This window comes from Staurois parvus, unplaced genomic scaffold (assembly GCF_062004578.1).
Source record: "Staurois parvus isolate SC_StPar_1 unplaced genomic scaffold, SC_StPar_1.0 ptg001578l, whole genome shotgun sequence".
NCBI lineage: Eukaryota > Metazoa > Chordata > Amphibia > Anura > Ranidae > Staurois > Staurois parvus.
Genome location: NW_028319374.1, coordinates 53,375 through 68,099, shown reverse-complemented (window position 1 = coordinate 68,099; position 14,725 = coordinate 53,375). Strand labels below are relative to the sequence as shown.

General features: G+C 51.4%; 1 protein-coding gene across 3 annotated transcripts in view; it reads left to right on the top strand.

Annotated features, from left to right (window-relative positions):
• PDE2A (phosphodiesterase 2A) overlaps positions 1-14,725 on the top strand; it is a 684,164-nt gene that overhangs the window by 649,001 nt on the left and 20,438 nt on the right. For all 3 annotated transcript variants that reach the window (XM_089662877.1, XM_089662878.1, XM_089662879.1), the window contains 7 exons: positions 842-919; positions 4,352-4,474; positions 6,414-6,484; positions 8,272-8,394; positions 8,860-8,947; positions 11,084-11,131; positions 14,297-14,371. In XM_089662877.1, the coding sequence (XP_089519003.1) occupies positions 842-919; positions 4,352-4,474; positions 6,414-6,484; positions 8,272-8,394; positions 8,860-8,947; positions 11,084-11,131; positions 14,297-14,371 (606 nt within the window). The remainder of the gene's footprint in view (positions 1-841; positions 920-4,351; positions 4,475-6,413; positions 6,485-8,271; positions 8,395-8,859; positions 8,948-11,083; positions 11,132-14,296; positions 14,372-14,725) is intronic.

Genomic DNA, 14,725 nt, shown 5'->3' with positions numbered 1-14,725 from the left:
CCTCTAGGGCGGGAACTGATCTGAAAGTTTCTGTGTACTTTGTAAAGGGCTACAGAATTTGTCGCCAATGTAGGATAGTGGTGGAGAAACTGTATAGTGTACCAAACCCATGCTGGATGGTTAAAGATTTTGGGAAGAGTGCCTTCAACTCACAATCTGAAAAGAGAAATGCTCCTTTAGGGTGGGGTCTGATCTGGAACTCACAATCTGAAAACAGAAAAGCTCCTCTAGGGTGGGAATTGATCTGAAAGGCTCAGTGTAAAGTTTTACAGAAAATTGTTGCCAATATATGATATTGGTGGTGGAGAAACTGTATAGTGTACTGGACTCAGGTTGGCTGGTTCAAGGTACTGGAAAGTGTTCCTCCAACCCTCAATCTGAAAACATAAAGCTATGAGCTCCTCTAGGGTGGGGTCTAATCTGGAAGGCTCAGTGTACTCTGTAAAGGGCTACAGAATTTGTTGCCAATGTAGGATAGTGGTGGAAAGCTGTATAGTGTAGCAAACCCACACTGCTTGGTTACAGGTAATAGGAAGAGTGCCTTCAACTCACAATATGAAAACAGAAAAGCTCCTCTAGGGCGGGGACTGGTCTGAAAAGTCCAGTGTAAAGGCCTACAGAATCTGTCGCCAATATATGATAATGGTGCTAAATTGTCTGTAGAAAATCTTTATTGAATGCCATTCATTATTAAGGTGATCAAAAAAAATTTAAGTTTTATTTTTTTTTTTGTAGTGGACATAAAATATGAAGAAAAAGTTACATAAAAACATATTTGTTCCCTTTAAGTGACTTGATCCTAATTTGTGGTTGTTTTCCTCCCCCCCCCCCCCCCCCACAGTCCTTGCTGTACAAGCAAGTGCATGAGGCGCAGTTCAGGAGTCACCTGGCCAATGAGATGATGATGTATCACATGAAGGTAAGAAGACGTTCGCAGCTTGTGCAGTTCATTTTCCTGTCGTTGAGATTCATCTTCACTTCCTGTCCCGGGGACACGACAGGAAGTGAGAAGAAATCTCAGAGTCACTGACCTGGAACACGCATCGAGTTCCAGACGGGTGGAGTAAAGTCCTTCATTCTTAGCTGTGTGCTTCTTCTGGGTCAGTGATTCGATGTACTGGAACCAGAGGGTCAGGAGGACGGCCAGTCATCTAGCATTTTCCAAGTTTCTCTAAGGAAAGGTTTCCTTTCAAGGTGGGTTGCGTAAGCCATCGTGCTATGGGCCCTGTGATTCCTGATGGGGCTTAAAACACTAAGGGGCCCTATAGATGAGAAGTGGGCCTACAGGGACATTTCAGACCTCAGTATAAGAGGGGGTATGAGCATCAAAACAAAGGTCCAGGGGAGAGCTAATAATTGATAATGTTACAAATACTAACACGTTTCAGGGGCCAAATTCACTCCCTTCCTCGGGGCTACTAAATCACGACTACATTTTTTTTTAACCATTGTATCCTCCTATTAGAGCCCTGAGGAAAAGGCTGGACTTGGCCCCCAAAACATGTAATATTATGTACCTAAAGTAAATCTATTTATAAGCTGATAATGTAACAGAATCATCCAACGCGTTTCAGCGGCCAAAAGCATTCCCTTCCTCAGGGCTTCCTCAGGGCTTCCTCAGGGCTTCTTCAGGCCCGAAACATGTTGATGTGATTGTAAGCTCGAAAGAGCAGGGCCCTCGATCCCCTCATGTTTTGCATTGTATTGGTATTGTTCTGTCACATGTTCTGTCCCCCTTTGTAATGTACAGCGCTGAGCGAACTATTGGCGCTTTATAAATACTGTATAATAATAATAATAATAATGTATGCTGTAGCATTATCTACTTAAAGTGAATCCATTTATTAGTTGATAATGTTACAGAATTATTCAACGCGTTTCAGCGGATTTTGAAGTAGATAATGTAACAGAATTATCCAACGCGTTTCAGCAGCCAAAAGCATTCCCTTCCTCAGGGCTTCCTCAGGCCCGAAAACATGTTGATGTATGCTGTAGCATTATCTACTTTAAGTGAATCCATTTATTAGTTGATAATGTAACAGAATTATCCAACGCGTTTCAGCGGCCAAAAGTATTCCCTTCCTCAGGGCTTCCTCAGGCCCGAAACATGTTGATGTATGCTGTAGCATTATCTATTTTAAGTGAATCCATTTATTAGTTGATTATGTAACAGAATTATTCAACGCGTTTCAGCGGCCAAAAGCATTCCCTTCCTCAGGGCTTCCTCAGGCCCGAAACATGTTGATGTATGCTGTAGCATTATCTACTTTAAGTGAATCCATTTATTAGTTGATAATGTTACAGAATTATCCAACGCGTTTCAGCGGCCAAAAGTATTCCCTTCCTCAGGGCTTCCTCAGGCCCGAAACATGTTGATGTATGCTGTAGCATTATCTATTTTAAGTGAATCCATTTATTAGTTGATTATGTAACAGAATTATTCAACGCGTTTCAGCGGCCAAAAGCATTCCCTTCCTCAGGGCTTCCTCAGGCCCGAAACATGTTGATGTATGCTGTAGCATTATCTACTTTAAGTGAATCCATTTGTTAGTTGATTATGTAACAGAATTATCCAACGCGTTTCAACATCCAAAAGCATTTCCTTCCTCAGGGCTTCCTCAGGCCCGAAAACATGTTGATGTATGCTGTAGCATTATCTACTTTGAGTGAATCCATTTATTAGTTGATAATGTAACAGAATTATCCAACGCGTTTCAGCGGCCAAAAGCATTCCCTTCCTCAGAGCTTCCTCAGGGCTTCCTCAGGCCCGAAACATGTTGGTGTATGCTGTAGCATTATCTACTTTAAGTGAATCCATTTATTAGTTGATAATGTTACAGAATTATACAACGCGTTTCAGCGGCCAAAAGCATTCCCTTCCTCAGAGCTTCCTCAGGGCTTCCTCAGGCCCGAAACATGTTGATGTATGCTGTAGCATTATCTACTTTAAGTGAATCCATTTATTAGTTGATAATGTTACAGAATTATTCAACGCGTTTCAGCGGATTTGGACGTAGATAATGTAACAGAATAAGTACGTAGACTGACTTCACTTTTTTAATCCTTGCAGCTGCACTTTAGTATCCCTGAGGAAAGGGGTGCCCATGGCCCTCGAAACGTGTTGGGTTATTCTCAGGTGCGGACTGACAACTCATGGGGCCCCCGGGCAATAGAGGATCATGGGGCCTGTGTCCTTACCCAAACTCAAAAAAGCCTATGAAAAAGGTACCAGGGGCATCTCACGGGGCCCCCTACTGACCCAGTGCCCGAGTTTCCAAATGGTCAGTCCGCCCCTGGTTATTCTGTACCATGAAGGTGTCAGATTGTATGTCCTCCGGACGCTTGTTAGAACTTCCGAAGTGGCTTGGAGGAGCTACAAAACATCCAGATATACCATGACCTGGATCTATGAGAACCTTCACTGACGTGTTCTTTACCGCAAATGACTAATAAATGTAAAACCGAAATTTCAAGGACCCCTCCTCCCTTTTGGAGTCCTTTCTGCTTGGAAAAAGTCCTCCATGGATACCGCAACATCAGCCGTCATATAAAATGAAAGAAGGAGAACATCTCCGCTTCTTCTGGTGATCACCACCCTTTCCTCCCCAGAACCTTCTATCAGTGAGCCGTCAGGGATATGCCGATCCTTCGGTGCTCTGATGACTCCCAAAGCAATCAGCATGGCGTATTATCGGCAGTAAATTGCCCGTCCAATGCCGTTATCCGCGCTCAGGCGGGGAGAGGCGGCGTGGCCCCGGGGTGACTCATACATTTATCGCGGGGCCTCAATAACCTGCACTGAGCCGGCTTCATTTCCACTTAGTGGACTGGTGGACTATTGCCACGCCCAGCTGGAGGCAGATTCGCTCAATTCCCCGTTTTATCGAATATCTGCTCTGGACAGGACTTCCCATCGAGTCAGCCGCCTCGGGCCCCGGCCATCCATCTTCTGACTTAATGGCCCTGAAATTCCACCGTAGGGCCTGGCGTTTAAAGGAATGGCAATGCGGTGCTATTAAAGGGAACCAGTCACGGATTTTATGAGCCGCGGCACGCCATAGAGCGCTAGGGTGCGTCACCACATGTCGGAGCTCTAAAGTCAGAGACGTCAAAGCCCCGCCTCCTGAGTGGGTTTGTAGGATGGTAGGCTGCACCACCCCAACCACCCCCCCCCCCCAAAAAAAAAATTGGGGCACGTCTACATGTATTCTTTAACCACATGCAGTCAGATAGATGAGAGCTGAATTCTGATTGGTTGCTGATGCCCTTAGCTGTACTGAATACCCCGGGTTTGGCTGCAGAGCTGACACTTCTCACTGAACTGACCTACCTTGTATTGTATTTTGTGTAGGTGTGCGAGGAGGAAACAAAGAAGTTACAGAGTAAAGGGATCCTGCGCACCTCCCAGATCGATCCAAGCTTCTCACAGTTCTGCTACACCCCCCGATCGCTCCCCGAGGACGACACTATTATGGTGAGTGATGTCACATGACAGCCCTGGGGGGAGGGGGGGGGGTGACAGGTACCCGTAATACCCCCCCCCAATCGCTCCCTGAGGACGACACCATTATGGTAAGTGATGTCACATGACAGCCCTTGGGGGGAGACAGGTACCCATAATACCCCCCAATCCTTCCCTGAGGATGACACTACTATGTTGAGTGATGTCACATGGCAGCCCGGGGGGAGGGGGCGCGGTACTCATAATACCCCCCAATCCTTCCCTGAGGACGACACTACTATGGTGAGTGATGTCACATGACAGCCCTGGGGGGGAGGGGCGCGGTACTCATTATACCCCCCAATCCTTCCCTGAGGACGACACTACTATGGTGAGTGATGTCACATGACAGCCCTGGGGGGAGGGGCGCGGTACTCATAATACCCCCCAATCCTTCCCTGAGGACGACACTACTATGGTGAGTGATGTCACATGACAGCCCTGGGGGGAGGGGGCGCGGTACTCATAATACCCCCCAATCCTTCCCTGAGGACGACACTACTATGGTGAGTGATGTCACATGACAGCCCTGGGGGGGAGGGGTGCGGTAACCATAATACCCCCCAGTCCTTCCCTGAGGATGACACTACTATGGTGAGTGATGTCACATGACAACCCTGGGGGGGGAGGGGGTGCGGTAACCATAATACCCCCCAATCCTTCCCTGAGGACGACACTACTATCGTGAGTGATGTCACATGACAGCCCGGGGGGAGGGGGGCGGTAACCATAATAGCCCCCAATTCTTCCCTGAGGACGACACTACTATGGTGAGTGATGTCACATGACAACCCTGGGGGGGAGGGGGCGCGGTACTCATAATACCCCCCAATCCTTCCCTGAGGACGACACTACTATGGTGAGTGATGTCACATGACAGCCCGGGGGGAGGGGGGCGGTAACCATAATAGCCCCCAATCCTTCCCTGAGGATGACACTACTATGGTGAGTGATGTCACATGACAGCCCGGGGGGAGGGGGGCGGTAACCATAATAGCCCCCAATCCTTCCCTGAGGACGACACTACTATGGTGAGTGATGTCACATGACAACCCTGGGGGGGAGGGGGCGCGGTACTCATAATACCCCCCAATCCTTCCCTGAGGACGACACTACTATGGTGAGTGATGTCACATGACAGCCCGGGGGGAGGGGGGCGGTAACCATAATAGCCCCCAATCCTTCCCTGAGGACGACACTACTATGGTGAGTGATGTCACATGACAGCCCTGGGGGGGAGGGGGCGCGGTACTCATAATACCCCCCAATCCTTCCCTGAGGACGACACTACTATGGTGAGTGATGTCACATGACAGCCCGAGGGGAGGGGGGCGGTAACCATAATACCCGCCAATCCTTCCCTGAGGACGACACTACTATGGTGAGTGATGTCACATGACAGCCCGGAGGGAGGGGGGCGGTACTCATAATACCCCCCAGTCCTTCCCTGAGGACGACACTACTATGGTGAGTGATGTCACATGACAGCCCGGGGGGAGGGGGGCGGTACTCATAATACCCCCCAATCCTTCCCTGAGGACGACACTACTATGGTGAGTGATGTCACATGACAAATGATTCCCCCCCCCCCCCCGGATTTTTATTCATGGCTGTGTCCCCGTTGCAGATCTTCCCTCACTTCCTGTTGTCACCAGGACCAGGCATAAGGGGAAATCTCCCTAACGCCGCCCTGGACAGCATTAAGGACCAGACAGGGGTCCTAACCCTTCCCCAATCCATCCCAGGAGACACCTTTTACGGCTGACATACTCGAACTCTGTAGTTGCCGGGCGCTCTGTTAGATTGTTAGCTGTTGGAGCGAGGATCCTATTCTGCTGTCCCAGATTACAGTCCGGCACTTCTCATGTATTATATGTGTATGGTGACATGTCCGTGTTTCCTCCTGCTGTAGGCTATCCTCAGTATGTTTGAGGACATGAGCTTCCTCAATAACTACAAGATAGACCGGACGACCCTGGTCAGGTATGTTGTCACTGCTCAGGTATGTGTCACTAGTCAGGTATGTGTCACTAGTCAGGTATGTGTCACTGGTCAGGTATGTGTCACTAGTCAGGTATGTGTCACTAGTCAGGTATGGTGTCACTGCTCAGGTATGGTGTCACTAGTCAGGTATGGTGTCACTAGTCAGGTGTGTGTCACTAGTCAGGTATGTTGTCACTGCTCAGGTATGTGTCAATAGTCAGGTATGTTGTCACTGCTCAGGTATGGTGTCACTGGTCAGGTATGGTGTCACTAGTCAGGTATGGTGTCACTGGTCAGGTATGCTGTCACTAGTCAGGTAGGTGTCACTAGTCAGGTATGATGTCACTAGTCAGGTATGGTGTCACTGGTCAGGTAGGTGTCACTAGTCAGGTATGTTGTCACTGGTCAGGTATGGTGTCACTAGTCAGGTATGCTGTCACTGGTCAGGTATGTTGTCACTGGTCAGGTAGGTGTCACTAGTCAGGTATGTTGTCACTAGTCAGGTAGGTGTCACTAGTCAGGTATGTTGTCACTGGTCAGGTATGTTGTCACTGGTCAGGTATGGTGTCACTGGTCAGGTAGGTGTCACTAGTCAGGTATGCTGTCACTGGTCAGGTATGTTGTCACTGGTCAGGTAGGTGTCACTAGTCAGGTATGTTGTCACTAGTCAGGTATGTTGTCACTGGTCAGGTAGGTGTCACTAGTCAGGTATGTTGTCACTAGTCAGGTATGTTGTCACTGGTCAGGTATGCTGTCACTAGTCAGGTAGGTGTCACTGGTCAGGTATGGTGTCACTATTCAGGTATGGTGTCACTGGTCAGGTATGATGTCACTAGTCAGGTATGGTGTCACTAGTCAGGTATGTTGTCACTGGTCAGGTATGTCGTCACTGGTCAGGTATGGTGTCACTAGTCAGGTATGTCGTCACTGGTCAGGTATGGTGTCACTGGTCAGGTATGTTGTCACTGGTCAGGTATGCTGTAACTAGTCAGGTATGTTGTCACTGGTCAGGTATGATGTCACTAGTCAGGTATATCGTCACTGGTCAGGTATGCTGACACTAGTCAGGTAGGTGTCACTGGTCAAGTATGGTGTCACTGGTCAGGTATACTGTCACTAGTCAGGTAGGTGTCACTGGTCAGGTATGGTGTCACTAGTTAGGTATGGTGTCACTAGTCAGGTATGGTGTCACTAGTCAGGTATGTTGTCACTGGTCAGGTATGTCGTCACTGGTCAGGTAGGTGTCACTGGTCAGGTATGGTGTCACTAGTCAGGTATGGTGTCACTGGTCAGGTATGATGTCACTAGTCAAGTATGGTGTCACTAGTCAGGTATGGTGTCACTGGTCAGGTATGATGTCACTAGTCAGGTATGGTGTCACTAGTCAGGTATGGTGTCACTGGTCAGGTATGTGACACCCTTGGCCCAGAAGTTGTGCTGTGCTAAATTAGACACAATGTTTCTTTTTTTATATTACATTTATTTGGAGCCCCACATTGGTCAATTAGATTCTTACATTGCATGACAGGGGCGGGGCTTATATCCAGAGAGGGCGGTGCTTATGATTCTGACTATAGCCGGACTCCGGTCCTCCCGTCAGTCCTCTGATGTCTCCGCACACTGGGAGCTTCTCACAATGTACATTAGAAGCTGCAGCCAGTCAGAGGACGTCCAGCACCCTCTAGCCCTTTCCTTCCCAGTCAGATTGGCCCTGGTGTCACACGTGGGTGTCATCTAGGGTGGTCTAAGGGACATGTGGTGATCAGAGGTGTGATTGGTTCCTGCAGGTTTTGCCTTATGGTGAAGAAGGGGTACAGGGACCCCCCGTATCACAACTGGATGCACGCCTTCTCTGTCACCCACTTCTGCTATCTCCTCTACAAGAACCTGGAGCTGGTCAACTACCTGGAGTGAGTTCCCATTCCTTCCCTGCCCTGCTAGATGGCGCTCTCCTTCCCTGCCCTGCCAGATGGCGCTCTCCTTCCCTGCCCTGCCAGATGGCGCTCTCCTTCCCTGCCCTGCTAGATGGCGCTCTCCTTCCCTGCCCTGCTAGATGGCGCTCTCCTTCCCTGCCCTGCCAGATGGCGCTCTCCTTCCCTGCCCTGCCAGATGGCGCTCTCCTTCCCTGCCCTGCTAGATGGCGCTCTCCTACAGAGACAGAGGTCGGTTCCGCAGGGGCGGGACTAACAACTGCCGACCGCTGTGATTGGAGCAAAGAAGGCCAGGCGGGTCTGATTCTGTTTTCCCGATGACACCGAGAAGCTGGGGCAGGGCTGGTTTTGGACGCGACTTTCTTTGCGCCATTTTTTTTTTTTCACTTTTAGATGATTTCAATTTTCTGATATATTTGTTGTTTTCTTTTTTCCTCTTTTTAGGGATATTGAAATCTTTGCCTTGTTTGTATCCTGTATGTGCCATGACCTGGACCACCGGGGGACCAACAACTCCTTCCAAGTGGCCTCCGTACGTTCACATTACCCATATCAATGCATTTACATGCCTGAGGGGTTCCCACCATACCTGTGCTGAGTTCCCGGGTCTGTACACCCCGTTGTGCCCATTATGAGGGGTTCCCACCATCCCTGTGCCGAGTTCCCGGGTCTGTACACCCGCTGTGCCCATTATGAGGGGTTCCCACCATCCCTGTGCCGAGTTCCCGGGTCTGTACACCCGCTGTGCCCATTATGAGGGGTTCCCACCATCCCTGTGCTGAGTTCCCGGGTCTGTACACCCGCTGTGCCCATTATGAGGGGTTCCCACCATCCCTGTGCTGAGTTCCCGGGTCTGTACGCCCCACTGTGCCCATTATGAGGGGTTCCCACCATCCCTGTGCTGAGTTCCCGGGTCTGTACACCCGCTGTGCCCATTATGAGGGGTTCCCACCATCCCTGTGCTGAGTTCCCGGGTCTGTACACCCGCTGTGCCCATTATGAGGGGTTCCCACCATCCCTGTGCCGAGTTCCCGGGTCTGTACGCCCCACTGTGCCCATTATGAGGGGTTCCCACCATCCCTGTGCCGAGTTCCCGGGTCTGTACGCCCTCTGTGCCCATTATGAGGGGTTCCCACCATCCCTGCGCTGAGTTCCCGGGTCTGTACCCCCCACTGTGCCCATAATGATGGGTTCCCACCATCCCTGTGCCCATTATGAGGGGTTCCCACCATCCCTGTGCTCAGTTCCTGGGTCTGTACACCCGCTGTGCCCATTATGAGGGGTTCCCACCATCCCTGTGCTGAGTTCCCGGGTCTGTACACCCCGTTGTGCCCATTATGAGGGGTTCCCACCATCCCTGTGCCGAGTTCCCGGGTCTGTACACCCTCTGTGCCCATTATGAGGGGTTCCCACCATCCCTGTGCTGAGTTCCTGGGTCTGTACACCCGCTGTGCCCATTATGAGGGGTTCCCACCATCCCTGTGCTGAGTTCCCGGGTCTGTACGCCCCACTGTGCCCATTATGAGGGGTTCCCACCATCCCCGTGCCGAGTTCCCGGGTCTGTAAGCCCTCTGTGCCCATTATGAGGGGTTCCCACCATCCCTGCGTTGAGTTCCCGGGTCTGTACCCCCCACTGTGCCCATAATGATGGGTTCCCACCATCCCTGTGCCCATTATGAGGGGTTCCCACCATCCCTGTGCTCAGTTCCTGGGTCTGTACACCCGCTGTGCCCATTATGAGGGGTTCCCACCATCCCTGTGCCGAGTTCCCGGGTCTGTACGCCCGCTGTGCCCATTATGAGGGGTTCCCACCATCCCTGTGCTGAGTTCCCGGGTCTGTACGCCCGCTGTGCCCATTATGAGGGGTTCCCACCATCCCTGTGCCGAGTTCCCGGGTCTGTACACTCGCTGTGCCCATTATGAGGGGTTCCCACCATCCCTGTGCTGAGTTCCCGGGTCTGTACACCCGCTGTGCCCATTATGAGGGGTTCCCACTGTCCCTGTGCTGAGTTCCTGGGTCTGTACACCCGCTGTGCCCATTATGAGGGGTTCCCACCATCCCTGTGCTGAGTTCCAGGGTCTGTACGCCCGCTGTGCCCATTATGAGGGGTTCCCATCATCCCTGTGCCGAGTTCCCAGGTCTGTACCCCCCACTGTGCCCATTATGAGGGGTTCCCGCCATCCCTGTGCGGAGTTCCCGGGTCTGTACCCCCCACTGTGCCCATAATGAGGGGTTCCCACCATCCCCATGACATGGACGAGTACTCTGCCTGCTCCTTCTCTATCCCCGATCCTTTCTGCTGACCTGATGGCATCTGAGGAACATCTTGTTAGGTCACTGGGAGCCCCGGCCCATGAGATCCCCTCCCTGTTCCCACGCCCCTGCTGAACTGATGGGGCCCGGGGCCAATACAAGAGGGCCGACTGTACTCCTCTATCAGAGGCTCTGCCTGGGACCAGAAATAAATGTGCTTTTCCCGGATACCCCAGGCAACAATGAGCATGTGACCCCGGCAGTGCAATGAGCATGTGACCCCGGCAGTGCAGGAGGGGCCCCACTACAAGGGCACTTCTTCCATGTTTTCGGGGTTCAGCTTTGATCTGCATGTCCTCGGTGTGACGTCACACTTTCCTCGCCTGACTGACCTTCCTCTTCTCTCCTCTGCAGAAGTCCGTCCTGGCTGCTCTCTACAGCTCGGAGGGCTCCGTGATGGAGGTAAGTGGCTTCTTCATCCCTGAAATTGTGTGACCATGTATGGTTCAACAGATGCAACCATCTGATCCTTTGATGTTTGCCCGGGAGGTTTGAGGGCCACTCCGCTCAGTGCTATGGCTCAGTGGTCAAAAGCCAAAATATATAGAACCGAATCACCAGACCAAACAGTCCAAATATTTATGTGTCCTTCTCAAGATCACATACAACAGCCAACGTTTCGGGAGGGCCCTTCATCAGGGCTTAGTAGACCTTACCGACTCTTAGATGGATCAGAACTTCAGATTGCTGGTGACTCGATCACGGATTTGTCAGAAGGAGCAGAGACAACGGGCAGCAGTGCCGGGTTAGGTTGAAAAAGACACCATCCGGTTCAAGTCCACCAAGTCCAACCAGACTCCATGGACCATCCATGGTCTTCCAGGCAGGAATTTGCTTGAGTTTCCTTCCACAATCTGAAACTTTGAAACATCTGGGTTCAGCCAAGAACTGTCCTGGGGCTGCTAGGGGCCCATATTGACATAGCTGTGATGGGGTCATTCACCAGCAATCTAAATATCTATCTGATTACCCATCATGCGGAGTCCATCTGAGCCTCGGAGAAGTCTACTGAGCCCTAATGAAGGGAGCTGTTGGCCCCTGAAACGTGTTGGCTCTTTTATGTTTTTATTCTCTGAAGGAGGAACAAACAGAAAGCAGAATTGATGACTTACAAGCGTGGCCATTTCTTTACTGTCCAATCACAGGCTGGGGGCGGGAAGGTGACCCAGTTGTATGGGCCCCTAGCAGCCCCAGGCCAGTTCTTGGCTGAACCCAGATGTTTCAAAGTTTCAGATTGTGGAAGGAAACTCAAGCAAATTCCTGCCTGGAAGACCATGGATGGTCCATGGAGTCTGGTTGAACTTTTCTCTGCTGCAGTTCACTAACACAACTGGGTCACCTTCCCGCCCCCAGCCTGTGATTGGACAGTAGAGAAATGGCCACACGCTTGTAAGTCATCAATTCTGCTTTCTGTTTGTTCCTCCTCCAGAGAATAAAAACATAAAAGAGCCAACACGTTTCAGGGGCCAACAGCCCCCTTCATTAGGGCTCAGTAGACTTCCCCAAGGCTCAGATGGACTCCTCATGATGGGTAATCAGATAGATCTTTAGATTGCTGGTGAATGACCCCATCACAGCTATGTCAGTATGGGCCCCTAGCAGCCCCAGGCCAGTTCTTGGCTAAACCCAGATGTTTCAAAGTTTCAGATTGTGGAAGGAAACTCAAGCAAATTCCTGCCTGGAAGACCATGGATGGTGCATGGAGTCTGGTTGAACTTGGTGGACTTGAACCGGAGGGTGTCTTTTTAAATCTAAAGATCTGATTACCCATCATGAAGAGTCCATCTGAGCCTTGGGGAAGTCTACTGAGCCCTAATGAAGGGAGCTGTTGGCCCCTGAAACGTGTTGGCTCTTGTATGTTTTTATTCTCTGGAGGAGGAACAAACAGTAAGCAGAATTGATGACTTACAAGCGTGGCCATTTCTTTACTGTCCAATCACAGGCTGGCGGCGGGAAGGTGACCCAGTTGTGTTAGTGAAAAGTCTCTGCTCATCTTAGGGCTGTTTCAGAGACAGGGGATGGATATATCTTCTTCTAGGTTGTTATTGCAGTCTCTGTCCCCATCTTGGGGCCCAACTGGAAGGGGGCGGGAATCTCCTGTAACTCCCAGACACACAATGGGACATTTTTCTGGAGCCAAATACATTGATTCATAAATATGAACTAAATATTCCCCGAAAACAACCACTTCAGATGATGCTCCTTCCACATATCTTCTGGCTCTGGTGGTGTAGCCAGTACCTCCTGGCCAATGGTCTTCAACCATACTGAGATCAGGGTTAGGTAAATTCTTCCAGAACTTTTCATGCCTGGAGGGCATGGGGGGGATGGGGGGGGGGGGGCACTATGAGACAGCATTGTGGTTACTATGGGGAACTGTAGGCTCTGCAGCACCACCAGGGGCTGAGGGGCACTATGGGACACTGTTGGGGTACTATGGAGGACTGTGGGCTCTGCAGCAAGCCAGGGGGCACCACCAGAGGATGAGGGGGCAATTTGGGACACTGTTGGGGTACTATGGGGCACTGTAGGCTCTGCAGCACACTGGGGGGGGGGGGCATTGTGGGGCACTGTTGGGGGGGGGGGGGTGTACTATGGGGCACTGTAGGTTTTGCAGCATACCAGGGGGCACCACTGGTGGATGGGGGGCACTGTGGAACACTGTTGGGGTTACTATGGAGGATTGTAGTCTCTGCAGCAAGTCGGGGGCACCACCAGAGGATGAGGGGGCACCGTGGAACACTGTTGGGGTACTATGAGGCACTGTAGACTCTGGAGCACACCAGGGGGCACCACCAGGGGTCAGGGGGGCATTGTGGGACACTGTTGGGGTACTATGTGCACTGTAGGCTCTGGAGCACACCAGGGGGCACCACCAGGGGGGCATTGTGTGACACTGTTGGGGTACTATGGGGCAATGTAGGCTCTGCAGTAAGCAAGGCGGCACCACCAGGGGACAGGGGGCACCATGGGACAGTATTGGGGTACTATGGTGCACTGTAGGCTCTTCAGCAAGTCAGGGGCCACCACCAGGGGACAGGGGGCACCACCAGGGGACAGGGGGCACCATGGGACAGTATTGGGGTACTATGGTGCACTGTAGGCTCTGCAGCAACTCAGGGGCCACCACCAGGGGACAGTATTGGGGTACTATGGGGCACTGTAGGCTCTTCAGCAAGTCAGGGGCCACCACCAGGGGACAGGGGGCACCACCAGGGGGCACCATGGGACAGTATTGGGGTACTATGGGGCACTGTAGGCTCTTCAGCAAGTCAGGGGCCACCACCAGGGGACAGGGGGCACCACCAGGGGGCACCATGGGACAGTATTGGGGTACTATGGGGCACTGTAGGCTCTGCAGCAAGCCGCTGTATAGTGAACGTGATCTTACCTTCGACAGGTAGGTGTCCCCACTGGAAGATTTCCCCTTATTTCCTGTTTTGGTGACACCTGTAACATTTCAAACCTCCTGTGTCTATCTGGTCGGGGGGAGGCACAAGTTTTTATGAAGAAAAGTCCTTATCTTCGTTCCTCCTTCTGAACCCCTTGTGTCTTGTCCCCCCGCAGAGGCACCACTTCGCTCAGGCCATCGCCATCCTCAACTCACAGGGCTGCAACATCTTCGAACAGTTCAACAGGAAGGTGAGCGTTCTAAAGGTGACCTGTCATCTCCATCCGCTCCCCACACACATGGGAAGGACGAGGGTGTCGGGTGACCAGGTGGAGGGCATAGATTTTAGGGAAAATCAGGAAATGTGGTTCTTGGGCTCCCCCGTGTGACTGAATAAGAGATTGCAGAGTCTATTGGTTCCAAACTGACAGACTTCTAGTGGGATTAGAGGGGCAGGAAGGCGGAATATATGGCGGCCAATGTAAGTTCCCTCAGTCTCCCCTCCCCCAGTGATCAGACTGTACATTGTAACTTTGTAGAAGGAGGAGGAGGCATTTCCTCAGTCTCCCCTCCCCCAGTGATCAGACTGTACATTGTAACTTTGT